The sequence below is a fragment of the Chlorocebus sabaeus genome, chromosome 7 (assembly GCF_047675955.1).
Source record: "Chlorocebus sabaeus isolate Y175 chromosome 7, mChlSab1.0.hap1, whole genome shotgun sequence".
NCBI classification, from domain to species: Eukaryota; Metazoa; Chordata; class Mammalia; order Primates; family Cercopithecidae; genus Chlorocebus; species Chlorocebus sabaeus.
In genome coordinates, this window is record NC_132910.1 from 39,868,332 (window position 1) to 39,896,098 (window position 27,767).

Sequence of the window (27,767 nt, forward strand, 5' to 3'; positions counted from 1 at the left end):
TGGAGGCATAGGTATAAGTTACAGCACCAATGTCTTTGGAAGACTATGTTGAAAATGGATTTTTCTTTCCAGACAGTGATTTTTGAAACCCCTGGCTGGGTTATTTGCTCTAAAGTATTATATAGAATGATGGTTCTCAAAGTGTGGTCCCCAAACCAGCAGCATCAGCATCACTGGAGAATTTGTTAGATGCAAATTCTTGTGCTCTACCCTGATCCACTGAATCAGAAACTATGGGGTGGAGCCCAGCAATCTACTTTAACAAGCCCACCAGAATCACCCACCAGGTGATTCGGATGCACACAACAATTTGAGAGTTACGGACATAAAACTAAACACTTACGGGTGATTAAAGGGAACAAGAAAACTGATTATTGAGTGCCTATTATAAACCCAAAGCTTTTTATACCTCCTATAATTGAATCTTAACAAGAACCCAGAGAGGTAGGTATTATTATCTCTTTTTATTTATTGTGGTAAAATATATATAAATGCAATTTGCCATTTTAATCATTTTAAGTATACAATGTAGTGACAGTGACATTAATTACTTTCATAATATTGTACAACTCTCACCACTATCCATCTCATCCAACTCTAAGGCTTTTTCATCACCCCAAACAGAAATTCTGTAACTATTAAATAATAACTCCCCATTCCCCCTCTCCGCCCCCAGCTTTAGGTAATCTTGAATCTACCTTCTGTGTCCATGAATGTGCCTATTCTAGATACTTCATTTAAGTGGAATCATACAATATTTATCATTTTGCATCTGGCTTATTTCAGTAGCTTGTCTTCAAAATTCATCCATGTTGTGTAGCATGTGTCAGAATTTCATTCCTTTGTTTTTTTGTTGTTGTTTGTTTTTTGTTTTTTTGAGATGGAGCTTCACGCTTGTTGCCCAGGCTGGAGTGCAATGGCATGATCTCATCTCACTGCAACCTCCGCCTCCCAGGCTCAAGTGTCCTGCCTCCGCCTCCTGAGTAGCTGGGATTACAGGTGACCACCATCACACCTGGCTAATTTTTTGTATTTTTAGTAGAGACAAGGTTTCACCAGGTTGACTGGGCTGGTCTCAAACTCCTGACCTCAGGTGATCCGCCCGCCTCAGCCTCCCACAGTGCTGAGATTGCAGGTGTGAGCCACTGTTCTCGGCCAGAATTTCATTCCTTTAAGATTGAATAATATTCATTTTTATGTATATTTAAAAAATCTATTCATCTGTTGACGGACATGAATTGTTTCCATCTTTTGGCTATTGTGAATAATGCTGCAATGAATATTGATTTACAAGTATCTGTTTGAAGCCCTGTGTTCATTTTTTTTTTTTTTTTTTAATGATGAAACTAAGACTCAAACCAAGCAAAGTGGCCCAGGCTCGGAGGTGGAATAGCCCTACTGGTCTAACGCCAAAGTTCCTCCCACCAAATGCTACCACCCAAGACGGCAGGGCCTATTTACCACCCATGCCAGATGATTTACTGTGTAATTTACTACTGAATGTGTGTGTTCCTGATCATTCTTGTTTTTTCCTTCCCTGAAGGATACTAGTTCCACAAGTGCTCCCGGGAAAACCCTGCCAGAAATAAGCCGAATTAGCCAGTCCATGGCAGAAAAATGGATAGCAGTGAAAAGAAGAAGTACTGAATGTGACGTGGCTAAAAGGTGGCTCTGTCTGATAAGTTATAAACCACTTTTATCTGGTTCTGAGGCTTTGGTAATTTTATCCTAAGATAGAGGTTTTGGTTTTGTTGTGAAGGTATTTGTATTTTGACCATGATTCTTTTCTACAGCCTCTAAGCGTGACTAGGTCATCAATGTGCTCATTTATAGATATATGGAGGACATGTGATATCCCAGGTGCCTTACTAGGTGAGGGAGTTGCAGGAGTGAATCAAAAAAGCTCACAAAGCCGTCAATAAGGTGGACTGTTTTCATATCTTCATAGTTTACCCTTTGGAGTTTTATGAGTTTTGGTCTTCACAGGGATAGGTTTTAGTTAAACCTACATGACTTGAACAAATCAACTGTAAAATGTTTTGGTGAGATTTAGAAATAATATGAACAAAATATACCCAGGATTTGGGAGACTCTTAAGAGAGTAGTTATTTTCATTAATAATGATTCCACATCATCATTTACTTATTCAGACATAATAAGATTTTTAAAAGGCATGCTTTATGGTATGTTGTGACTTACTCCTTGTTATTACTTTTACAGTGAAATTAGAATGATATTTTCATCTCCTGCTTGTCTGACGGCGAGTTTTTTAAAGAAAAGGTAATACTTACATAAGATTTACCTTCATTTAAAACACTGGAAAATATTTAAAATGAAATGTTTCAAGTAGGTTTGATTTGCGAATTTTGTTATTCTTGCTCACGAAGTCCAACACAGAGAACTCTGTAGGTTGTTATAGAATTCTTTCATTTTATAAAGTAATTTTCTGTTAGACCACCGTAAGTTATAATTCCTAATTAATATTGTTTACTTCCTTCATACCACTTCACTCTGTTGTCTGACTAGAAGGAATGGTGTTTTTTCAGAATCTTTGTATATATAAGGGATTGACTAAATCTCACATTGCTTTAGTACTTAGAAGCCAAGAGTACACTTTACCATTTTTACTGTGTACGATCAATTAAAAAATAGATCTTATTTATGTTGTCTTTAACTCACTGCTACAGAAGAGAATCTGATTTCACTCCTATTTGGTTTAACATTTGGTCTGATCCAATAGATGAAATAATTCCTGTAATGCTCAACATTTGAGTCTTCTATTTCTGCTCCTTCCTCCAAGCTCTCCAATATGGCACCTGGGTGTAAAAGGGAAGAGAAGGAGAAATAGCAGTGTAAATGGTCTTAGGCTGCCCTCTGCCTCTTTGGAGATTGATGCCTTGCTGATCTGTCTGCAGCTGGTGTAACTCATATGGGTTCTCCTTTGCTTGGTCCTCTCTTGTTAACTCAGCCTTAAGTTTGCTCACTGGTTCAAAATATGATGATACACATCTTGCACCCACTCCTGGCCACTAGGTGGTACTCACTTAACCCTTGTTGCTATTACTTGCCCTTGTACAACCCCCTTGGCAGTCCCAATAGTTCTTAACCCAGCTGCATTCTCAGTCAGCTTGTGGGACTAGAGGAACTGTTGGATACCAACAATTTCACCTCAGGCTAATTCTTACTGCATGTGGGAAAATCTTTTCTATGTGAAAATTATTTTCTTCCGAATGTGAAAAAGTATCTATGCTCACTTCCCAGGAGTGAGGAACTCCTAAGATGTCAAAGGCTGCAAAAGAGAATATATTTTAAGGGGGAAATTAATAATGCTTTGTTTTAGTACTTGCATAAATATTTTAGCCCTAATATTACTATCAATCAGTTAATCTAGCAAGGAGAAAATATTTCTTTCTTTTTTATTATTTATTTATTTATTTAGAGATGAAGTCTCACTCTATTGCCCAGGCCAGAGTGCAGTGGTACAGCTCGGCTCACTGCAACCTCCACCTCCCGAGTTCAAGCTATTCTCCTGCCTCAGCCTCCCAAATAGCTGGGATTATAGGTGTGCGCCACCACACCCAGCTAATTTTTTATATTTTTTGGTAGAGATGGGGTTTCACCATGTTGACTAGGTTGGTCTCGAACTCGTGACCTCAAGTGATCTACCCACCTCGGCCTCCCAAAGTGCTGGGATTACTGGCATGAGCCACCACGCCCAGCCTCTTTTTAAAATTTTTATTATTTTTATTTATATTTTTGAGACAGAGTCTCACTCTGTCACCCAGGCTTGAGTGCAGTGGCGTGATCTCTGCTCACTGCAGCCTCCGCCTCCTGGGTTCTTGTGATTCTTCCACCTCAGCCTCCTGAGTTGCTGGGATTACAGGCATGCGCCACCATGCCCAGCTAATTTTTTTGTAGTTTTTGTAGAGACGGGGTTTCACCACGTTGGGCCAGGCTGGTCTCGAACTACTGACCTCAAGTGATCCACCCACCTCAGCCTCCCAAAGTGCTGGGATTACAGGCCTGAGCCACTATGCCTGGCGTTTTTGTTTTGTTTAATGTTTAGAGATGGGGTCTTGCACTGTTGCCCATGCTGTAATGCAGTAGTTTGATCATAGCTCACTGTAGCCTTGAACTCCTGGGCTTGAGCTATCCCCCCACCTCAGCCTCCGGAGTAGCTGAGACTACAGGTGTGCACCACCGTGCCTGGCTAATTTTAATTTTTTTATTTTTTTGTAGAGACAAGGTCTCTTCTGTGCTGCCCAGGCTGGTCTCTTGAACTCCTGGCTTCAAGTAATCCTCCCACTTTGGCCTCCCAAAGTGTTGGAATTACAGGCATGACCCACTGCAGCTGGCATACAATATTTGATAATGCGTTATTTAAAAATTATCAGGCTTATTGAATGCTGGCCTCTCAAATATCACTAAAACAACTTGTTGATAAGACAGGCCAGAGAGAACAGCACACCTGAACAAAACTTCAGTAGTGTTTCTGAGAGAAAAGACCAGGTTAGAATTTATTGAGAATTGGGAGTCTGGTTTAAGGAGGTCTTTCAATGTGAGAGGGAAGGCTGGAGGTTTGATTTGGACTGGGAAAATGAACAACAATCCAGGTTGGGTGGAAACAGCAAAGTAAGGATTTTGAGATAAGGGATTCAAAGAATCTTTGGGCACAAACTGTGGATGCTCTCCATTGAAGAGTTAAATAGGTCTTTCAAGAAGTTCCCATGATGAACAATTGCCATTTGTGTAGGCAAAAGTTTCCTGGAAAAGTAAAGTCATGCTAATAAAAACAGTGGAATTGCAAAGTTATATAACTATGAATGGTAAGGAGTGTGGGGGCAGGTAGTTCTAGTTCTTAGTGTGCAAACTGAGTGTGGGGGCAGATGGTTTCCATTGTCAGATTCAGCACATAAAATTTTATTAATATGGCAGCCCAAACTTGATGTAGCCACTATAGAGATACTAAGTGGTTATCTACTGTCTTTTAACAAGGAAAACATAAACTATACCATTTTTATGTCAAGTAAGTTGATTATTTTGAAAGGCAAGCTTTGAGAAAAGGTTTGTATCTTATATGTAATAAAATAAAACAATAAATGACATATGAACTTTAGAAAAATTCCTTTCCCTATGTTTATGTGGTTTCTTGCATTTCTTGTATCCAAAGAGGAACTGGAGAAACGACGTCCATTGATGTGGACTTAGAAATGGCAAGAGATACCTTCAAGAAGTTAACAAAAAAGGAATGGATTTCTTCCATGGTAATAGCCAATACTTACTTTAGATATAGAACAAATATGATTGCAGTTTATTTTTGTTGTAAGCTGGATGAGAGGGGACTGTGACTGTAATTGCCCGAAGGGTTCTTCCTGCCCACTGTAGAAACAAAAATCGACTCAATGAGACTATGACATTGTAGTAAAGAAAGAGTTTAATTGACATGAGGCTGGCCATGCCATGTAGGAGATAGAATTATTACTCAAATCAATCTCCCTGAAGGCTCAGACTTATAGCTTAGGGGCTTTTCAAAGATAGTTTGGTGGGCAGGGGGCTAGGGTAGGGGGCATGCTGACTGGCTGAGTAAGAGATGAAATCATAGGGAATAGAAACTGTCCTCTTGTGCTGAGTCAGTTCCTGGGTGGGGGCCACAGGACTGGCTGGTGGGTTCAGGTGGGACCATCCAGTTATCAGAAATGAAAAACCTGAAAAGACATCTCAAAAGGCCAATCTTAGATTCTAAAATAATGATGTTATTTGCAAGAGTAATTGAGGAAGTTGCAAATCTTATGACCTCTAGATTAATGGCTGATAATTATTTAGAATTCAAGCCCCTCCTCCTCCTAACTTGGCGGACTTTCGTTAGTTTTACAAAAACAATTCAGTTTTTGGGACAGGCTATTATCATTTAAACTATAAACTAAATTTCTCCCAAAGTTAGCTTGGCTCATGCCCAAGAATGAGAAAAGACAGCCAACCTGTGAGGCTGGAAGCAAGATAGAGTCAACCATGTCAGATTTCTCTTACTGTTATACTTTTGCAAAGGTGGGTTTATGATTGGGGCTGGAAGAGGGGGCTAGTGCTCATTATGAAATTACTGTATTCCAGGTATTTTATTAGGTGCTGACATTTATTTTCTTATTGAATCCTTAAATGTACAATAGATGCAATATTTTTATTTTCAATATAATCAGAGCAATGCTTGAGAGGTGGATAATCTCTAGCACGATACAGGAAAAGAGTATTGGTTTGGGAAACAGGATAACTTTATCCTGGACTGATAAACTAAAAAGCTGCTCCTCTATTCTGAGATGAAACTCACATCTATTCAAGATGAATCTCTGTTACTACTTCATCCCTTCTCTTTGGATCACATTTTCTTTACCTGTTGAATTCATCTTTAAAACCTATTCCAGTTTAATATTGTGTGATTCTGGGTTGTATTGGGAAGAAAACTTTCTTTTCCTCTACTGACTCAGGTTTGAATTGGTGGAAGGGGTCACTGAAAACTAATAATTAACAGAATTTCTTAGTGCTCAGGATGCTGTAACTTAAACAACAGACATTTATTTCTCACAGTTCTGGAGTCTGGGAAGTCCAAGATCAAGGCACCATCAGGTTTGGTGTCTGGTGGGGGCCCACTTCTTGGTTCATAGATGACTATATTTTCAGTGTCCTCACATGGCAGCATGAACCCCGAATATCTAAGACAGGTCTCAGTTAATTTAGAAAGTTTATTTTGCCAAGGTTGAGGACACACGCCCGTGACACAACCTCAGGAGGTCCTGACGACATGTGCCCAAGGTGGTCAGAGCACAGTTTGGTTTTATACATTTTCAGGAGACACGACACATCAATCCACATATATAAGATGAACATTGGTTTGGTCTGGAAAAGCAGGACAACTCAAAGCAGGGAGGGGCCTTCCAGGTCTTAGGTAGACAGGAGAAAAATGGTTGCATGCTTTTGAGTTTCTGATTAGCCTCTCCAAAAAAGGCATCAGATATGCATCTATCTCCGTGAACAGAAGGGTGACTTTGAATAGAATGGGAGGCAGGTTTGCACTAAGCAGTTCCCAGCTTGACTTTTCCCTTTAGCTTGGTGATTTTGAGACCCCAAGATTTATTTTCCTTTCACAGCAAAAAGGGCAAGGAATCTCTCTGGGGTCTCTTTTTAAGGGCACTAATCCCATTCATGAGAGCTCCAATCTTGTGACCTAATTACCTACCAAAGGCCCCACCTCTTACTACTGTCATATCTACTGTCATATTGGGGGTTAGGATTTTAACATATGAATTTTGGGGAATGCATTTAGCCTATAGCACAGGAGGAAAAATACAAGTTTTGTATGCTTGCATGTGGAGTATTCAGATGAAGAGGCTCCCTGAACAGCTTGGGATAAGAATTTATAAAGCAACTTAGTGGATGGAAGGGAGAAGGGAGAAAGATCTCCTATGGGAAGAACAAATGGGATTTTATGGAGACAGATGGAAAGTATGACAGTTTGTGAGAATGTTTGTTTATGCAATTTCTCCTCCACATGCAAGGGTCTGAATGATTGGTCTCCTTTTTAGCAGTGTATCTCCTCAGTGGGGGATGTAAGAGCTTCATTCTAGAAGAGTTCTGCATTAGTTAGATAAAAGAAGCTCCAAAAAGGCGTCTCAAATGTCTTCACTTAGTAAAATAATCTTTATACCATTTTGATGGGTCTGAGTGGGTCCTTATACTTGGAAGGGAAAGGGGGAAAGTGTTCCTTAATGTGTAGTAGATACACTATTTTCATTTTCAAGATGAAGTGATAATAGCAAATATGAAGTATATTTTTAAATTAATTTTTTAGGTGATATGGGAGATAATTTGGGGTGCTGTTCCCCATGCGAGTTCCCAGGGACATTAGTTTCATTAAAAAAACCCATAAAAAGGGTTCTTAATGAAAAAACTTTGGGAACACTCTCTACTATTATGGAGTCACGATATGCACATTAGGAAATCAAAGATTCTGTGATGTCATACACTAAAAGAAATCTATTTTGACCCTATTTTTCTTGGAGTTATTTGCATTGCGATGCTATTTTCTAGCATAACACCTACTGGCATTCCACAGAAATCATATTCTGCTGGACATGTGAAAAAGCAAATTTTAAGAATTTTAATGTAATAAAAACAATATATAGTATATCACAGTATATTGTTGCATATATCACTTATTTACCCTTATGACATGAGAGGCAAACACTGTAATTACAGAACATAGATCTATCAGGTAGAGGAAATATGGCTAGCTGCTGTAACAAACAACTTTGAAATTTCAGTGGCTTAACACAATAAAATATTTTCCAACATCCTAGTCCAACGAGGGTTGGAGGTCAGAGGCATCTTTGCACAGGTTCATTCAGGGCTGACTCAGGCTTCTTTCCAGCAACTCTAGGCCATTCATTCAGGGCTGACTCAGGCTTCTTTCCAGCATCTCTAGGCCCTGGGGCTGTAAAATCCTCCACTCAGTCTTTTGGTTTGGCTAGCAGATGTGGGAAGTGAGTAGGGAAGTTCCCATAAGAGATTTCAGTGGCCTGGCCTTAATGTGTCACAAATCACTTTCTCCCACACTGGTGAGCTAGGACTCAGTCACATGGCCCTGCCTAACTGCAGAGGAGCCAGGGGCTGCCATCTTCCTATAAACCCAGGAGGAAAAAGAAAAACGACTGGCAAGGTGAACATATGGCATTTTCTCTGCCATGGTAGATTTTACTACTATGGTAGTGCCATGGTCATTTTCTAATCGAGTAACCTCTTTCCTCTAACTTCCTCTGAGTCTCTCCTTGCTCATCTGTAAAACCAAGGTAAAAAACAAATAAAGCAAAAATTACCTTACAGGATTATCAGTAAGATTAAATAAAATGATTTACATGAGATCACCTGACACATTGTAAGTACTCAATGAATGTTCAAACAAATATAAAGGATACCATACAAGTTTATTCCCACTAATATATTTTTATATACGTCCTATTTTAAAAGTTTACTTCTGGGCCAGGTACATTGGCTCATGCTTGTAATCCTAGCACTTTGGGAGGCCAAGGTGGGAGTATCACCTGAGCCCAAGAGTTTGAAACTGGCTGGGGCAACATAGTGAGACTCCATCTCTACAAGTAATTTTCTAAAATGAGCTGGCTGTGGCAGTGCATTCCACTCAGGAGTCTGAGGTGGGAGGATTGCCTGAACCCAGGAGATTGAGGCTGCAGTGAGCTATGATTAAGCCATTACACTCAGGTAAAACTTCACCTCTGGATGAAATAAATAATATAAAAATTTAGAGCTATTTTTCACTGCACATTTTTCTACTGATATATGAAAAAACAGAAAGAAAGAAAGAAATGGATATTGTGTGAGGGGGCGGGGACAGCTCTTCCTTCTAGAAGGAGGAATACTAGTGTGACCTGCATACTACATTGCTTTTGAAGGACTTTGTACTCGTTTTGAATCCATAATTCACTCAGTATATCCATGCTCATGGGATTTCACTTTATTTTCTTCAGGGAGCCTGATATAAAATGAGGAGGATGGCTCTCATGTACTATATCAGGGGCATTTGGGATGGAAGGAGTGATGGAATCTCATCAATAGGTTTCAGAATGGCTAAGTGATTTTTCTAATTGGAACATGGTGGAGTAAGAACCTTAATTTAATAGCTTGCTTCTCACAATCCTCTGTATCTAATATATCCTGGGTCTGTTCCCTGATCCTATTTCGACCACAGATAACTACATGTCTCCAGGATGATCTGCTCAGAGCTCTTCCATGCCGTTCTCCACACCAAGAAGCTTTATCAGTTTTCCTCCTGCTCCCAGAATGTCCTGTGATGCATGATTCTAAGAACTGGAAGAACCTGGTGGTTCCATTTGCAAAGGCTGTGTGTGAAATGAGTAAACAATCTTTACAAGTCCTAAGTAAGTTTTATGTCATTTTATCTGTACTCTCAATATAGAGTTACTTTCTGAAGTAGACATTATAGCAAATTTTGGATAGAAGATTTCAAAATAGACAAGTATTTGAGAACATGGCATGTGAATTATTGAAAAGATTAATACTCTAAAGCTATTATAACTATTAGTTTTATCATACAAAGCAGGTGTAGTTTTTAGACTTGGATGTGGCTTTGACATCAGAGTTTGGTAGCTATAAAGTATTCAGTCAAGATAAATCCACACTTTAAAATTTTTTGCTCATGTTATTTTGAGACTTTAGACATTTTGACCCGAGATGATGAAAAACAAAAACTTTGTGTTATTATTTACTTTATTCAGTACTGTGTTATGTCCTTTTATAGTTTTTAGTGAATATTGAAAGTTCAGTGATTACCCAATAACCCAATGGGGGTACAGATGTTTATATACCCTTCTACATAGAGGAGAGGGGAGGTAGGGAATGTAGACAATTCTTTTGAGAAGTAGTAAATCACTATTTGGGAGAATGAGTGGACCCAGGAAACAGAACTTAACTTGTAAATGATTCTCCTTGGAATTGGGATGAGCCTGAGAGGCAGGCATTATCTTTTGAAGAAATACATCTAGGTGTGGTTACATTCCTCAGTCGTCTTCTCTGTGACAGATAATGAAATTTCAGAGATGGCATGAAAGGCAATTCTCTCCTCTGTAGTGGGTCCAGTCTTAAGGTAGATAAGGGAGTGTCAGAGAAAAGCCTCTTCCAGCATCTGGTGACCTTCAGGGGCCTTTAACTTAAAATAATCAGCATACCAGGGTGCCATATTTTGGGGCAAATTTCCCTGGGCTCCTTCACTTAAGAGGTACAGAGGGCCAGGCATCGTGGCTTACACCTTAATCCTAGCATTTTGGGAGACCAAGGTGAGAGGATCTTTTGAGCCCAGGAGGTTGAGGACAGCCTGGGCAACATAGTGAGACCCCATCTCTACCAAAATTTTTTTTTTTAAATCAGTCATGCATAGTGCCACACACATGTGGTCCCAGCCACTTGGAGGCTGAAGTGGGAGGATCACTTGAGCCCAGGAGTTTAAGGCTGTATTACTGGAAAGGGGTACCAATCCAGACCCCAAACAAGGGTTCTTAGATCTCACACAAGAAATAATTCAGGGAGCATCTATAAAGTGAAAGTAAATTTATTACGAAAGTAGAATAAAAGAATGGCTACTCCATAGGCAGAGCAGCCCCGCGGGCTACCGGTTGCCCATTTTTATGGTTATTTCTTGATTATATGCTGAACAAGGGGTGGATTATTCATACCTCTCCTTTTCAGATCATATAGGGTAACTTCCTGACATTGCCATGGCATTTGTAAACTGTCGTGGTGCTGGTGAAAGTATAGCAGTGAGGACGACCAGAGGTCACTCTTGTTGCCATCTTGGTTTTGGTGGATTCTAGACGGCTTCTGTACTGCAAGCTGTTTTATCATCAAGGTCTTTATGACCTGTATCTTGTGCTGACCTCTGATCTCATTCTGTCATCTAGAATGCCTAACTGTCTGGGAATGTAGCCCAGTAGGTCTCAGCCTTATTTCACCCAGCCCCTATTCAAGATGGAGTTGCTCTGGTTCAAATGCCTCTGACAGCTGCAGTAAGCTATCAGCATACCACTGCACTCCAGCCTGGGTGACAGAGCAAGACCCTATCTCAAAGAAAAATAAAAAGGTACAGAGGATATGTACAATGAAAGGTAAGCCACCCAGTTCCCCTCCCAGAAGTGGCTACAGGTTCTAGTTTCTTGTATAACCTTTGAAAGATATTGTATACATAGAAACATACAAATGTATTATTTCTGTTTTTAATGGTAGCAAACTATTAAAGTTCCTCTTCCACAACGTGCTTTCTCCCACTAAACAGGATATCATGGAGATCATTCCATTACAGAATCTATAGAACTGCCTCATTCTATTTAATGGCTGAAGAATGTTCTATTGTGAAGCATTTCACTGTACATATATAAATTCACACATGCAGGAAAAATTCCAGAAGGCAAAATCACTGAGTCAAATTGTATGTATATTTTTATTTTGAGATATTTTGCCAAATGACCCTCCACAGAGTCAGGGTCATCATGTCACCCAACTTGAAGTGGTTGTCATTCACACTGATGTCTGTATAAATTGCACCTCTAGAGTTGGGAAACCTGTCAGCACTGACAAAAGATGTATCAATTTACACTTCATCAATGAATATGGGAATATTGGTCCACATACTTTCCAACCATGTTATCAAACTTTGATCTTTGCCATTCTGAGGGAAAAAAACCTTTTAATTTTAAGTTGAATTTTTCTTATTAAGAGTGAGGTTGTGCTGTTTTTTTGTATATCACAGATCACTTTGTATATCATATTCTGTGAACTCTTATTATAGGATGATCAGGTTTGATTTCCTGTTGCACAGTAATATACCAATACACTGAAACAGTAGGAGTTGCTGCAGAGAAAGAGTTTAATAATTGTAGGGCAACCAAATGAGGAGCTAAGAGGAAACCTCAAATATGCCCTATCAAGAGGTTTGCAGACAGGGTTTTTAAGGGGTCTGGACACAGGTGATGGCCTAAAGTGTAGTGAACACTGATTGGTTGAGAAGTGGGAGGTGAAGTCAGGGATAGGGAGATGAAGAAACTGCATTCCAGCACTGAGTTGGTTCCTTGATGGGGGTCTTCAGATCAGTTGATGTCAGCCATTCTGCTGGAATTCAGGATCTGAAAAATGCCTTAAATAATTATTGGGTAAAAAGGTCCAGTGTCAAAGAGATTTTATCTGTAGGAACAATGGGAGAGCAGGTGCTCAGTGTGCTGTGTGACTCTGGGTTAGTTATCAGCTCAGGGAAGTGGGTTGAAGTGCACCAGCACACTCCAGTCAATTGACTTTGTCAATAACCATAATTCTGCATAAAGCCTGGCTTATAATTCCCATTAACTCTGTGAGAGTGGTTTTGCTATTGTTCTTCCTTCTTTGCTCTTTTCCCATTGGTTGTTAGTATTTTTCTGTTTTATTTTAGGAGCTTTTAAATTATGAAGGCAATTAATCCTTTATCAATAATATGAATTGCAAGTATTTAGGCTATTAAAAAATGTTTTTTACTTTGTGGTATTTTTGCTATGTAGAATTATTTTAAACAATTTTAATGTAGCCTACTATATTAATATTTTCTTCCTATGGTTTCTGGATTTGGGGTCATACTTCAAAAATAATTTATAACTAAATTCCCATCCTCCTACTATAATTTTTATTATTTCATTTTTATGTTTAAATATTTGATCCATATGAAGTTTATCTTGATTAAACATTATTTTTTCTAAATCAGTTTCCAGTTTTCCCCACATATTTATTGAATCTTTTTCATTCCCACTAATATGCAATGCCACATTTATTATATATTAAAGTTTCATGTGTATTTGAGTCTACTTATGGAATCTCTACCTGTTTGCTTTTCATATATCTGGGTAATACTGTTTTAATTACATTTGCTTGATAGTGTATTTTAACATCAAATGGATTTGTTTTCTGAGAGTTGTTCTGAGAATTTAAAGGTTCCACATTCCAAATCCGTGTTGTAATCCAGTAATATTAAAATAAAATTATTGGCTATTTTAAAAAGTACATGGCCATGTACCAGGTGTTCATAAAAATCTAAAAACATAGATAATATTTTTCATTTTTTACAGATTAAAAATGTCCTTGATGCCATTGTGTTTGTGTATTCACCTATGTATGTTTTCAGACTTTACAGATACCCTATACAATTGTCAGTTTGAAAATCGTGAAGTCAGTCAATTAAGTATAAATGTGAGCCATTAACCAGTTTCTTCAAATCTTGAATTTGAGCTTTCTTACATTCTAATGATACTTAATAAGGGAAAAAATTTCCACATCTGTGAGCAGTAACTGTTGTGCAGGATATACTTTAAAAAATATTTATAAATTATGCCATCAGAAATGTAAAATATTATTTTACATTATATTACAATATTAAAGAACCCACTAGAAACAGGGATTTGGGGGGTAGTAGGAAAAACATATTTATAATGGCTAATTTTACACCCCCAGAGAAGTGTTGGGCATTTTTGCAAGAATCTTCTCTGAACCCACTGATCCAGATGCTTAAAGCAGCCGTCATCTCTCAGCTGCTTCATTGGACTGAAACCGAACAGGATCACTGTAATGTTAAAGCTCTTTTAGGAATGTTGAAAGAACTGCATAAGGTAAGGGTTGTTCTAAAGGAATGTATGTACTGTTTTATTTAATCAAAATCCCTTAAGTCTCAACCAACTGGACTTCTAAGAAGTCAAATAAAAACTATGAGGAGTCAAATGTTTTTTAAAGGAATGTAGAAAAGGGAAATGTTTGACATAAAACAATTAGGGATTTAAAAGTTGAGAAACTTTAGGAGGACTTAAGATGTTTTGTAATGGACTTCTTTCATTAAGAAAAAGTACACTGCACTTGTAATTCTAGCTACTCTGGAAGCTGAGGTGGTAGGATGGCTTGAGCCCAGGAATTTGAGGCTGCAATGAGCTATGATTGTGCCACTGTACCCCAGCCTGGGTGACAGAGCAAAACCACATTTCTTAAAACAAAAGTAAAGTACACTGAAGATACTGCTACATGTAACAACATACAACAACATGGATGAATCTCATCAACACAGTGATGAACAAAAAACACACCAAAAATTACACTGTCTTCTTTTATAAGAATTTTAAGAACAAGCACAGCTAATCTATAATGACAGAAAGCAGAATGGTATTACCTCTTGGGAAGGGCAACTGGCCTGGAAGGAGCATAGGGGAGCATCCTGGGGCCTGCTAGAAATGTTCCATGTCTTCACCTGGACAGTACTTACCCAAGTGAGTACGTGTATAAAAGCTCACCAAGCTGCACATTTAAGCTTTATGCACTTAGTCAATGTATGTTGTAAGAAAAAAAAAAAAAAACCCAGAATCACATAGAAAAACCCTCCCTGAAACTAGGAGTGAGCCAAAAGACCAAAAAATGACTAGGACAAGCCCAGCTTGATGAGTAGGTGTATCTATTAGGACTTACACACAGGGTACTCCTGGACTCCTGGGCGGCAACAGGACAGCTCTAGAGATCTGTGCTGCCTCCCATCTCTAAACTGCTTTCAAGTGAATTTTCTGGCTCAAAGAGCTACAGTGTTTGAGCCATGAGACTGTTTATCTTGGCAGGTTCTCAGATACTCTCCAGGATGTTTGGGTTCTCAGGGACACCTGCTCCTCAGCTGGGCACCATGGCCTTGGCTCATTGCCTGGCCCTCAGGGTTAAGGCACTGGATAAACACCCTTAAGTAACTTAGTGGGGGACTTATCACACTACACATGTGTGATTTTTTTTTTTTTTTTCTTTGAGACAGAGTCTAGCTCTGTTGCCCAGGCTGGAGTACAGTGGTGTGATCTTGGCTCACTGCAACCTCTTCCTCCTGGGTTTAAGCGATTCACCTGCCTCAGCCTCCCGAATAGCTGGGATTACAGGCACCTGCCACCACACCCAGCTAATTTTTGTATTTTTAATAGAGACAGGGTTTCACCATGTTGGCCAGGCTTGTCTCGAACTCCTGACCTCAAGTGATCCACCTACATGAGCCACCATGCCCAGCCCAAATATGTGATTTATAAATGAAACATATATGTTTCATTTGTAACTTAGTAAAAATTAAATAGAAAGGAAGAAAAGTCCACCGAGGACTACAGCCAGAACAAAGAAAGGGCCCAATGGATACTGTTGTATCAACTCAGTCTGTCTATATCAGAATATTTGCTAAATCCCACTGTAGAAATATCAAATGAGGCCATTAGGATTTGGTGTCCACATTCTCTATGGCCATGTCAACATTAGGGTCACCAAGAATGCAAAGTCTGTTTTAGTAGAGTTACCTAGAGTTAGTGGTATCTAGAAGTCACTGGGCTTGGTTACGTCATCCTCATTCTGCTTTGGGTGGTAGTCCCAATAAATGGAAATCGGACTCTTGACTAGATCTAAAGATGGACATAAGCGTGTTACAGATGAGTATCTGAATTCCCACAGTGACCAGTGATTCACAGAAGATCTCTTAAATTCCAGAGATGTAGATCAGAGTAATGAGCACTAATGTCTAAGGCAGCTAGGGCAGCACTTCTCAAACTTTAATATGCATGCAAGTTACCTGAGATCTTGTTAAAAAATTCAGATTCTGATCCAGTAGGCCTGGGGTGGTGCCTAAGATTCTGAGAGACTCTTAAGTGATGTCATTGCTGATACTGGAAGAATTTATGCTTTGATGTTCTTGTGCCTAGGAAGAGAAGCTATTAAACTAATTAATAATGAATTAGTAATTAAGACCATTACACTGTAATTTACTGTCTTAAGCTGCAATTAATAAACATAATATTTGGTCTCAGTTCTGGAATGGTCTCTAGTTTTGTGGACAATTGGAAGACGATATTCGTTTTACTAATGTTGTGATAGAGAAAGCATAATATTAGGTCATGCTAACTTCAGATGTACATCCTAGGACCCAAACGTTGTCATCAATCCTCTCTCTTCCCCTCTCCCTCTCCCTCTCCCTCTGCCTCTGCCTCTGCCTCTCCCTCACCCTCCCCTCTCCTCCCCTTTCCCCTCTCCCCTCTCCTCTCTCTCTCTCTCTCTCTCTCTCTCTCTCTCTCTCTCTCTATCTGTCTCTCTTCTCTCTCTCTCTCTCTCGGCATTTTTCTTTTTTGGTTTCATTCTCCCTTACTATATATAGGGTGTCAGACTAGGGCACTGTTTCTTACACTAACTTTTGTTTTCCTTCTAGGTTAAATTTACTTCTTAATAAAATATACCTCTTTCCCTGGTGCTTTTTAGTACTCCTTGTATTGAAAATCAAGTATTCATTTGGCTGTTAATCTATCCTTGTACCCGTACAACACCGTACAAGTTTCTGTATCTTTATAATAAATATTGATATGTGATAGAGTAAGTTTCAACTTTTATCTTCTCCTTCAGTATTATTGTTGAACTTAAATATTAACTTTACAATTACCTTTTTGTTCCAATTCCACAAATTCCATTTGATTGTGTCTTTGACCTGGTAGTGATTGGAGACAGAATGACAACTTTACATTATTGAGTCTTCTAAGTCTGATCATGACATAGCTCTCTATTTAGTTCTTCTTCAGTTTCTTACAAAAATATGTTATAGTGTTCTATGTAGAAGCCTTGCGGTCTTTTATTAGATATATCATGAGTACTTGATATTTTATGTGATTATGTATCTTTTTAAAACAGCTTCATTGAGATATAATTCTCCCATTTAAAATATACAATGTCATGCCTGTAATCCCAGCACTTTGGGAAGCTGGGGTGGAAAGATTGCTTGAGCTACGGAGTTCAAGACCAGCCTGGGCAACATAGTGAGACCTTGTCTCTATTTTTAAAAAAATAAAAATAAATAAATAAAATGTGCAATGTAATACTTTTTAGTATATTCATGGAGTTGTATAACCTTTACCACAATCAACTTTACAACATTTTTATCACCCAAAATGAAGCCCTATACCATTAGCAGTCACTCCCCATTCCCCCTCAACTCCCATCCCCTTACTCTCACCCCAGCCCTAGGCAATCACTAATCTACTTTCTGTCTCTACAGATTTGCCTATTCTGGACATTTTATGTAAATGGAATCACACATTATGTAGTCCTTTGCAACTAGCTTTTTTCACTTAGCATAATGTTTTCAAGGTTCATCTATGTTGGAGTATGTATGAGTACTTCATTCTTTTTTATTGATGAATAATATAATGCATTGCATGAAATACTACATTTTATATATCCCTTCCTCAATTGATGGGTATTTGGGTTATTTCCACTCTTTGGCTATTATGAATAATGTCGCTATTTAAATGTCTGTACAAATGTTTATGTAGACATATGTTTTCATTTCCTGTATATACCCAAGAGTGGGATTGCTGGGTCATATGGCAACTCTAGTTTAGTCTTGTGAGGAACCAGCAGACTGTTTTCCAAAGCAGCTGCACCATTTTGTATTACCACCAGCAATGTATGACAGTTCTAGTTTCTCCACATTCTTTTTTTTTTTTTTTTTGAGACAGATTCTTGCTCTGTTGCCAAGGCTGGAATGCAGTGGCACGATCTTCGCTCACTGCCACCTCCACCTCCCAGGTTCAAGCAATTCTCCTTCCTTAGCCTCCCAAGTAGCTGGCATTACAGGTGTACATGTACACCCCATGCCCCACTAATTTTTGTATTTTTGTAGAGACAGGGTTTTACCATGCTGGCCAGACTGGTCCCGAACTCCCGACCTCAAGTAATCCACCCACCTCAGTCTTTCAAAGTGCTAGGATTACAGGCACAAGCCACCGCACCCGACCACTTTTCCACATTCTTGCCAACACTTGTTATTATCTGTCATTTGGATTATAGTCATCCTAGTGAGTGGGAAATGGTATCTCTTTGTGATTTTGACTTGTATCTCCTTGATGGCTAATGATGTTGCGCTTTTCATGTGCTTATTGCCCATTTCTGTATCTTATTTTGAGAAATGTTTATTGAGGTCTTTTGTCCATTTTTAAATTAGATAAGTAGTCTTTTTATTATTGAGTCATAAGAGTTCTTTACATATAGTTGTAAGTCCCTTATCAGATATACAATTTGTTAATATTTTCCCATGTGTTGTTTTTTCACTTTCACCATGGTGTCTTTATGCACAAATGTTTTTTATTTTGATGATAAATTCATTTACTTTTTCCTCTTAAAAGTTAAATTTTTAACTTTGTCATTGATGTATAGAAACGCAGTAATTTTTATACATTAAGCTTGTTTTTAACAATCTTGTTAAATTTACCTATTAAAACTAATCTCTTGATTCCTTTGGATTTTCTCTGTATAGAATCATATAACTTGAAATAGTAACAGTTTTGTTCCTATTTATTTCTCTTTACTTATTTCATTGACTAGGACATCCAGTATAATGTTTTATAATCTTATTCTGATCTCAGAGGGAAAACCTTAACATTCAGTTTTATGTTTTGCTGTGGGATTTTTGTAGATACATTTTTAAAAGGTTAAGGAAGCTTCATTCTATTTCTAGTTTGCTGAGGGCTTTGTTTCTAGATCATGGATGGAGACTGAATTTTATTAAATGTTTTTTCTGCATATGATGGCAAAATACACAGATGGGTTTTCAACTGTTTTAACCTTATTTACTTGAAGTAACACAGCTTGCTCATAATGTGTTATAGATTTCAAAGATTCCATTTGCTGATATTTTGCTTATCATATTTGCATCTATATTTATGAGTGAGACTGGTTTGTTATTTTACTTTCTCATAATGCCCCTGTGAAGTTTATGGACCAGGTAATGCTAATCTTATGAAATTATTTGGGGAATATTCTTTTTCTATTTTATGTAAAAGATTCTGTAATCCTAGCATTTTCTTTAAATGATAAGTAGAACTAATCTATAAACCTTTTTGGGTCTGGAAATTTCTTTGTCGACAGTTTTTTAAATTATGGGTTTAATTTATTTAACAGCCACAGGATTATTGAGATTTTCTTTTTTTTTCTTGTATTGCTGGGTATTTCCCAGGATTTGTCTCTTTATCTAACTTTTCAAATGTCCTATTTTTATCTTTTTAATCTCATCACAATCTGTAGTTTCACCCCATTTTTCATTCTTGATACTAGTGGGTTTTTTTGGTTTTGTTTGTTTGTTTGTTTTTTTGAAAAGTCTTACTGGGAAATTGTTTTTTCTTTTTTAAAGAAGCAGTCTTTTCATTTGTTGATCTTGCTCCTGTATATTTGTTTTTTATTTCCATAATTTATGTTCTTAAATTTCTTATTTCCCACCTTCTATCATTTGTATTAATTTTGTGTGATGGAGGCATATTTAGATCATTGATGCTTCCTCTAGGAAGCCTTCTTGAACCTCTTAAGTCTTTCCCTAATCAGAAACTGTATCCTAAATGCCTGGTAACTTGTTGTTTTTACCTGCTAGACCACAGGTTGTCAATCTACACCGAAGGGCAGTCTCCTCTTTCTGCAAATACAGTTTTATGGGAATAGATCCACATTCATTTAAGAAAGGACATTTTAATCTAAAGATTTGTCCCATGCTTGACAAAATAAAGTGTGCCAAGTTAGTATTTATTAATTAATGAACGAAGTGCTGAATTTGTTAAAAGTACCTTGGATTTTTATGGTGCTTTTCTCCTCAAAATCTAGAAACTGTTTCCAGTAAATCTATGCCCTAAAAATTAGTTTACTAATCCACACTGTCAGCGTCTTATCTTTGACATTTCTTCATGAAAATTAAGGAAATTATAGCTCAGAAAATGGAAACTTTATAGAACTCTACTTCATTACTGACAAATGTTTTCAGTTTAGAGAGCTCTCTTCTTATCTGTATGACAGCCACACATATACATCTATATATCATAGATTAAATCACTTATTGATAGAAAATGAAATTCACAGGTCATATTCTCTTTAAGGTAAACAAAGCTAACTGTCGACTACCAGAAAATACTTTCAACATAAATGAACTCTCTGACTTATTAAACTTTTATACAGATAGAAGAAGACAGCTCTTTTGGGATAACCACATGGTAAGAATAACATTTTTACTTCTGAAAATGTTCATATTTTAAAGGAGGACGCATTACTGTAGTATCTGTTAAGGTACTCCTTTGATAAATCAAGATTTGAAATTTTTAAAATTATAATGATAAATTTGCTAAATTTGATGATTATTGAAAACCTAAATATATTTTAATCATAAAACAAATGCACTTTTTGAAATTTTGTTTCTAAGTAATTTGGATTCTTACAAACAGATTTCTGAGGCCAGGTGCAGTGGCTCACACCTGTAATCCCAGCACTTTGGGAGGCCAAGGTGAGCAGATTGCTTGAGCCCAGGAGTTTGAGACCAGCGTGGGCAACATGGTGAAATGCTGTCTCTATCGAAAAAATACAAATACGTGGTAGCACGTATCTGTACTCCCAGCTACTCAAGAGGCTGAGGTGGGAGGATCACTTGAGCCCAGAGAAGGAGGTTTTAGTGAGCCAAATTTATGCCCCTGCAGTCCAGCCTGGGTGACAGAGCAAGACTCTGTCTCAAAAAACCAAAGAACCACAAAAACCAGATTCCAAAAAAAAGGCGATAAGGTAAAGGAAGTAAGTTTTTTTTTAATTGTTTTTAATTATCAAAACTATTATCTCTCTTTATTTTTTAGATACCTGCAGAAACCCCCAGTCCTGTTATTTTCAGTGATTTTCCATTTATCTTTAATTCGCTATCCAAAATAAAATTATTGCAAGCTGATTCATGTATAAAGATGTGGGTATGTATGTCTTCTTTTTTAGTGTGAAAAATTTCAAACATACATAAAAAAGAATATATTTCAAATATATCTTGGTGATGGTTATAATGAATCCCATCACCAAGATTCAGCAATTGTCAACATTTTGCCACACTTTTATCTATCACTTTTTTTCTTTTGTTGTTGTTACTGTTTTTGCTGAAGTATTTTACAGCAAATTTCAGTTCCAATGTCTTTTCAGCTGCCCATAATTCAATGCATTGTTTCTGGTTGTCTTACTCGTGTTCACTGTGAGATTCATGACAACCACTTGATTATTTCATTGTTTCCCATTAACCTTTTATTTAATAATTTCATCAATTATTTTCATTAAGGTTTTTGGTATGGTAATATTTCTAATCTTATTCGTTCCAAAGTCATTTCCTGGAATTAGGTAAAAAAGAGCTTTTCCTTATCAGTCAGGGTACTTGGTTACTCTAAAATGGTTAAAGACCATTCACATAGGAAGGTAGAATAATTAATTCCTATCCCTTTATTATCAAATGTTACCAAATTACCCTCTATAGAGATTGCAAATGCCTCTTCCACATGCTGTTCTCAGCAATGCAGAGTATTATCAAGCTTTGTGATCTTTTCCATTTTGATGAGTTAATCATGATATTTCAGTTTGATTTTAATTTATATTTCTCATTGTTATTTAATGTTCTAGTCCTCACTTTGTTTATATAATATCTATTGTTTTCCTGCCATGAACAACACTGACACTATCCAGTAAACTGTTCTTTTCTTCTCTCTTTCCTCTCCTCCTCTATCCAATTTTAATACTGTGTTCTTAAGTGCTAATCTTTGGATTAAAAATATCTCCTTAAGCTTCTTGGAGCTTGATTTATAAGCTCCAACTGATATTCTTTTATTCTTAAATAATGTCTATGAGTCAATCAATAAGTTTATATTGTTTTCTACTTACTTTCACCCTTCTGCTTCTTTTCAGGTAGTTGTGTTAGTCCCACATAAGATTTACATATTATTTGGTTTCTTTTATCACCATCAGCCTTAGTTCTCAGTTAAGTACATATAATATCATCCCCTTATTATGCTAAATTGTCCAAACTTTTTTTTTATTGCTGAGGCTTGTTTTCTAGGTCATTCCTTGTGAAAAGTTTATATCTATTCATCTATGATATTTATATTTTAAACTCATAGGAATCAGAACTTATACCCATTATTGACTTTTATTACTAATTCAAAGGATGCATCTGGGTGAAACATAAGAAGTCTGGGATAGAACATGCACAAGAGAAGCCATTTCAGTTATTCAGTCCCTTCTTATACCCCACTAATTACAATGGCTTACATGATATTTTCCAATGTGCCATGTCCCATAAATCCATAAATTCCAGGTATATTTATAAGCAACCTAGACAGAAAAGGTATATCCTGCTAGTAGCATTCCACAGGTAAGGGCTGTCCCTCTAGTTACTATTATTATTATTATTTTGAGACAGAGTTTTGCTCTTGTTGCCCAGGCTGGAGTACAATGGTACAATCTTGGCTTACCACAACCTCTGCCTCCCGGGTTCAAGCAATTCTCCTACCTCAGCCTCCCGAGTAGGTGGGATTACAGGCATGCGCCACCATGCCTGGCTGATTTTGTATTTTTAGTAGAGATGGGGTTTCTCCATGTTGGTCAGGTTGGTCTCGAACTCCCAACCTCAAGTGATCTGCCTGCCTTGGTCTCCCAAAGTGCTGGGATTACAGGCGTGAGTCACTGCACCTGGCTTATTATTATTATCATCTTGAGATGGAGTCTAGCTCTGTTGCCCAGGCTGGAGTGCAATGGTACGATCTCTGCTCACTGTAACCTTCACCTCCCAGGTTCAAGTGATTCTGCTGCCTCAGTCTTCCAAGTAGCTGGGATTACAGGCACCTGCCACCACACCCAGATAATTTTTGTATTTTTAGTAGAGATGGAGTTTCACCATGTTGGTCAGGCTGGTCTCGAACTCCTGACCTCAGGTGATATGCCCACCTCAGTCTCCCAAAGTGCTGGGATTACAGGCGTGAGCCACCACACCCGGCCTAGTTACTATTATTAGTGTCTATTACCAGCATGTTTACAAATAGATTTGACCAGGTCATCTCTTCTTTTATTTCTGAGCCGTCTGTTTTTATTTTCCTAACATCCCTGGTAAAGGGAGAAAATAGACTGTCTTTCCTTTCCAAACCTAACTTTCCCATCAGTTTCCCTTAAACAAGACCTTCCCTTTATGGTATTTTCTCCTATAGCCATGTTTCTCTCTTGGTCATTTGTCTATTCTGCTAGTGAGTAGTCGAGGGTTGAGTGGACAATGGACTTGGGCAGATTGCACATTATGAAAGACTAGGAAAGTCTGAGGACAAGAAAACTCTTACTTTTAGTTGTTATGAGTGAAGCTGGAAAGCGGACTTTATAATCTGCTCTCCAAAGGAGAGATAATGGATATAGTCAAAACTGTAAGCTCCAAACTGGATCACCAATTCAAATGTGTACATGTGAAAAGGTAAAACCAATATATAAAGAACCGGAGTAGAGAAGCTGGAAATTAAGCTAAGAGGCAGGTTTCCCATCCAGCTCTTGGTTATTTAAAAGAAGGTACAGACACCTCTCCCTGCTGTAGTCAGTGGAGGACACTGCTGGCCACAGACCCATGGAACTCAGACCCATGGAACATGTTGCTTAGTAGTCAGTATTGCTGGATGTCCCAGACCTGCAGACTCTTGCAGGGTCACAGGAGGTGATGACCCAACCAGAAAGAAACAGAGATGAAACTTGTTCCTTTTCCCTACAAATCTGGTGCTTAAAAAAAAATCTTAAAGAAAAACTAGAAGAATCTAGTAATAACAGACAAATTTCTTAGTATATAATGGTGGCAGATACTCAGGGCAGGGATTTCCCAACCCCAGGGCCATGTGCATACTTCTCTGAGGTGCTTGTAGAGAGTGAATGTGGGCAAACACACCCAGCCTAGGAACCTGGGGTAGGATAGCTGTTATCCACTGGTCTTGCTGTCACAATTTCAGGACAGGCCCTATAAGGGCTACATTGGTTTGAGTTCTAAATCCTCATTTATTGTCTTTGTGATGTAACTGAAGCCCTTGAGGAGTGTTGAAGGTCAAAGCAAGGATAGCAAGTCCAATACTAGATTTCTAATCTAGAGAAGTTCCAGAGATTAAAGTAGTGAGAGAATGTTGAGAATTCAGAAAAGCTAAAGAGAAGTACTTCAGAAAACCTAAAGAGAAGTACTTAGGGTGATCATAAAAGCTAAAAACAAGTACTATTCAGGGTGACCAGGAGTAATGTTAGATACAAAATGAGGGCACTCGTGGTATATTCTTAGAGAGTTTCCATGGATGGATCATAGTTACTGGAAAGAAGAGTGGATCTTCTCTGAGGAAGTCTGTCTTCTATCTTTTTCCTACAGCTCACATTATCCCTGAGCTCTTATACTGCCTTTATATTACTGAGGATTACAACGCTAATGCTCTGTGTCTTAAGACTGATGGTGGATGAATGTCTCAGCATGTTGAATACCAGTATGGTCTTTAAGGATGATGTTTACTATGATAAATAATCTGAGATAGCTTTTAATAACTTAGGTGTTCATCCATGCTGACTAATCTCCTGTACACAATTCCTAGGTAACCATAGTTTCTCTGGTCCTACAATCACTTCATCTTCCATAAGGCAGATATATTGTCCATTTTCTTAAATAATTACAATGTGAGTGTTTATAGCAATGGCAGGATTAAGTATATACTACACAAAATGTTTACTGGAAGTATTAAACAATCCCTGGGATTCCTATGAGGCAAAAGGAGAAGCCAACTAAAAAATTTATTTTTCCAGATGTCAGAAGAGAAAGCATACATGCTTAGGCATGAAACAATTCTGCAAAAAAAGGATGAATTTCCTCCATCACCCAGATTTATACTTAGAGTCAGACGAAGTCGCCTGGTTAAAGATGCTCTGCGTCAATTAAGTCAAGCTGAAGCCACTGACTTCCGCAAAGTATTAGTGGTACAGTAACAAGTCTCATTGAACATTTTTACTTCTGTGGGAGGGATGCATTCATATGATGTAATAAATGCTCTCTTAAAAGAGCCTGCATTTGCAGCTATGGTTATCAATCTTTTGGTTTCCAGAATTCCCCTCTTACCCTTCAGAGAACAGCAATGAGATGCTTAATTGCACACTGGGCTATGAGTTAACTGTTACTGATGACTACAAAAATGCTGCATAATGAAACATCCCAAAACTTAATGGCTCAAAATGACAATAATTTATTTTACAGATCTGCAGTTCAGTGGAGGACCTGCTGGGCTAGGCCAAACTCATCTGGGTGGCTTTGCAAATTTTGTCTGAGATTGTGTACATGTCTGGGAGTTGGCTAGGGATTGGCTGACCTAGGCCTGGCTGGAGCAATTTAGCTCTGCTTCCTATGTCTTTCATTCTCCTCCTGGGGCGAGCAAGCATGTTCTTCCCACAGTAGTGCCAGAGGTGCAAGATAGCAAGACCAAACATTGCTTTAGTCAAAGCAGTCATAAAGCTGAACCTAAGTCAAAGGCTAGGGAAATATACACAGCCTCTTCAGTGGGAGGAACTGCAAAGTCATATGCAAAAGACATGGATCACGGAGGGGTGAAGAATTGGGGCTCTAATGCAATCAAACTGCTAGAGGAAGGGATACTTTTCCTACATGTTGGCTCTAGTTTCATCAATTAAGACCTTCCACTATATGAGTTTCAATTCTAGCCATCCTTCCTTTTATCCTTTGTGGGTGCTTATAGGGTTTTTACTGTGTGGTACCTCAGGTTATTTGCCCGCTTGAGGCTATAGAATAATGGCTAACTCTGTAGGTAAGAGCTGCAGTCTGTCCAGAAGGGAGTGGATTTTCTTGATGTCAGCCGTGAGAGGAAGAGTTGGGCTGTTAGAGAAGAAATCGGAACCTGGGAAGTGGGACTCAGATAAAAAGGGATTTTCCCAGCATGTGACTCCAATGGAAAACAAAAACTACTTTATAAACCAGGCTTTCTAGTTATATGTCTCCCTTCATACCTATTTTTCTTTAAATCTTAACTGTAAGGAAATTAGTAGAAAAGTATTCCCCTTATGGGAGATGACCAAGGGGTTAAAAAAAGTAAACTTCAAGCCAGATCAAATAAAAATACAGACTCTGAACAAGGGCAAGGTTGTCAGGGCCCATCATGAGTGAGTCCTAACTGTGGCATGGACAGGCTAGTATAAATGAGCAGAAATAGGAAAATCAGAAGTAGGCTTAATTTGTTATTGGGATATTCAGAAGGGAAAGTGGGGCAGGCCCTTAAACCTGATGGTGTGTTGACTGAAGCAGCAGTAGACAAGATTTCCCAGGCAAAGAGAGTAGAGAGAGAACCAAAATCCAAGAAACAAAAATGAGTAGTGCTTATCATTAAAAGATAAAAGTAAATTACCCAAGAAAGGATATAGAAAAGTAGTTAGAGACGTGGGGGAAAACCAAGATAGTACATAGCCATAAAGTCCAAAGGTAGAGAAAGCTTTTAAAAAGAGGGACTGGGACCAGGTGTGGTGGCTCACACCTGTAATCCCAGCACTTTGGAGGGGCTGAGGTGGGTGGATTACCACCTGAGATCAGGAGTTCGAAACTAGCCTGCCCAACATGGCAAAACCCTGTCTCTACTAAAAATACAAAAACTAGCTGGGTGCAGTGGTGAGTGCCTGTAATAATCTCAGCTACTCGGGAGGCTGAGGCAGGAGAATGGCTTGAACCTGGGAGGCAGAGGTTGCAGTGAGCCGAGATCGTGCCATTGCACTCCAGCCTGGGCAGCAGAGTGAGACTCCATCTCAAAAAATAAATAAATAAATAATAAATAAAAAGAGGGACTGGTTAATGCTGATTTCTCATTTGAGAGCTATGGGCAATCTGCTCTGCTGGTTCCTGAAAAGGTCTCATGCCCAGGCATACTGGGAGGGCTGTTTTGCAGAAGCCCAAATAAGAGTATAGACAGGAAAAAACAAATACCTGTTGACTGGAGCCAAGGCTATGAAGTCTGAATGATGAGATGGACAACAAGATAGAATAATCAGGGAATTTAGGGGCGCAAGGGTTTGAAGCACATCAAAATTTGGTTTGAGATACTAGTCAATGCAACTGGTAAATGCTAACTCTCGCTAGAGTCCCCCTTCACTTGGTCCATGTGGCAGTGTAAAGGATGCATACAACAATCTGAGAATAAATAGATTCATGGCCTCCACTGCTCAGCAGCAAACTGAGGGAAGACAGATTGCAAGGAGGTAAGGGCTATGTGATTCTAGTAATTCTAGAGCCTGCAGGAATGGAGGTTTAAAACTTCCATAAAGTTCAAAACACTGTATTTTAAGTCAGGATCTGGGACTATGTTCTCTTTCTTTAG

The 27,767-nt window shown here is 38.4% G+C and overlaps 1 protein-coding gene across 4 annotated transcripts in view; it reads left to right on the plus strand.

The window, feature by feature from the left end:
• HERC6 (HECT and RLD domain containing E3 ubiquitin protein ligase family member 6) overlaps positions 1-27,767 on the plus strand; it is a 64,193-nt gene that overhangs the window by 24,464 nt on the left and 11,962 nt on the right. For 2 of the 4 annotated variants that reach the window (XM_007999221.3, XM_007999225.3), the window contains exons 9-16: positions 1,544-1,665; positions 2,221-2,280; positions 5,171-5,264; positions 9,755-9,944; positions 14,047-14,201; positions 20,490-20,603; positions 21,231-21,338; positions 25,204-25,374. In XM_007999221.3, the coding sequence (XP_007997412.3) occupies positions 1,544-1,665; positions 2,221-2,280; positions 5,171-5,264; positions 9,755-9,944; positions 14,047-14,201; positions 20,490-20,603; positions 21,231-21,338; positions 25,204-25,374 (1,014 nt within the window). The remainder of the gene's footprint in view (positions 1-1,543; positions 1,666-2,220; positions 2,281-5,170; positions 5,265-9,754; positions 9,945-14,046; positions 14,202-20,489; positions 20,604-21,230; positions 21,339-25,203; positions 25,375-27,767) is intronic. The other 2 variants (XM_007999222.3, XM_007999223.3) reach the window with 2 other exon arrangements.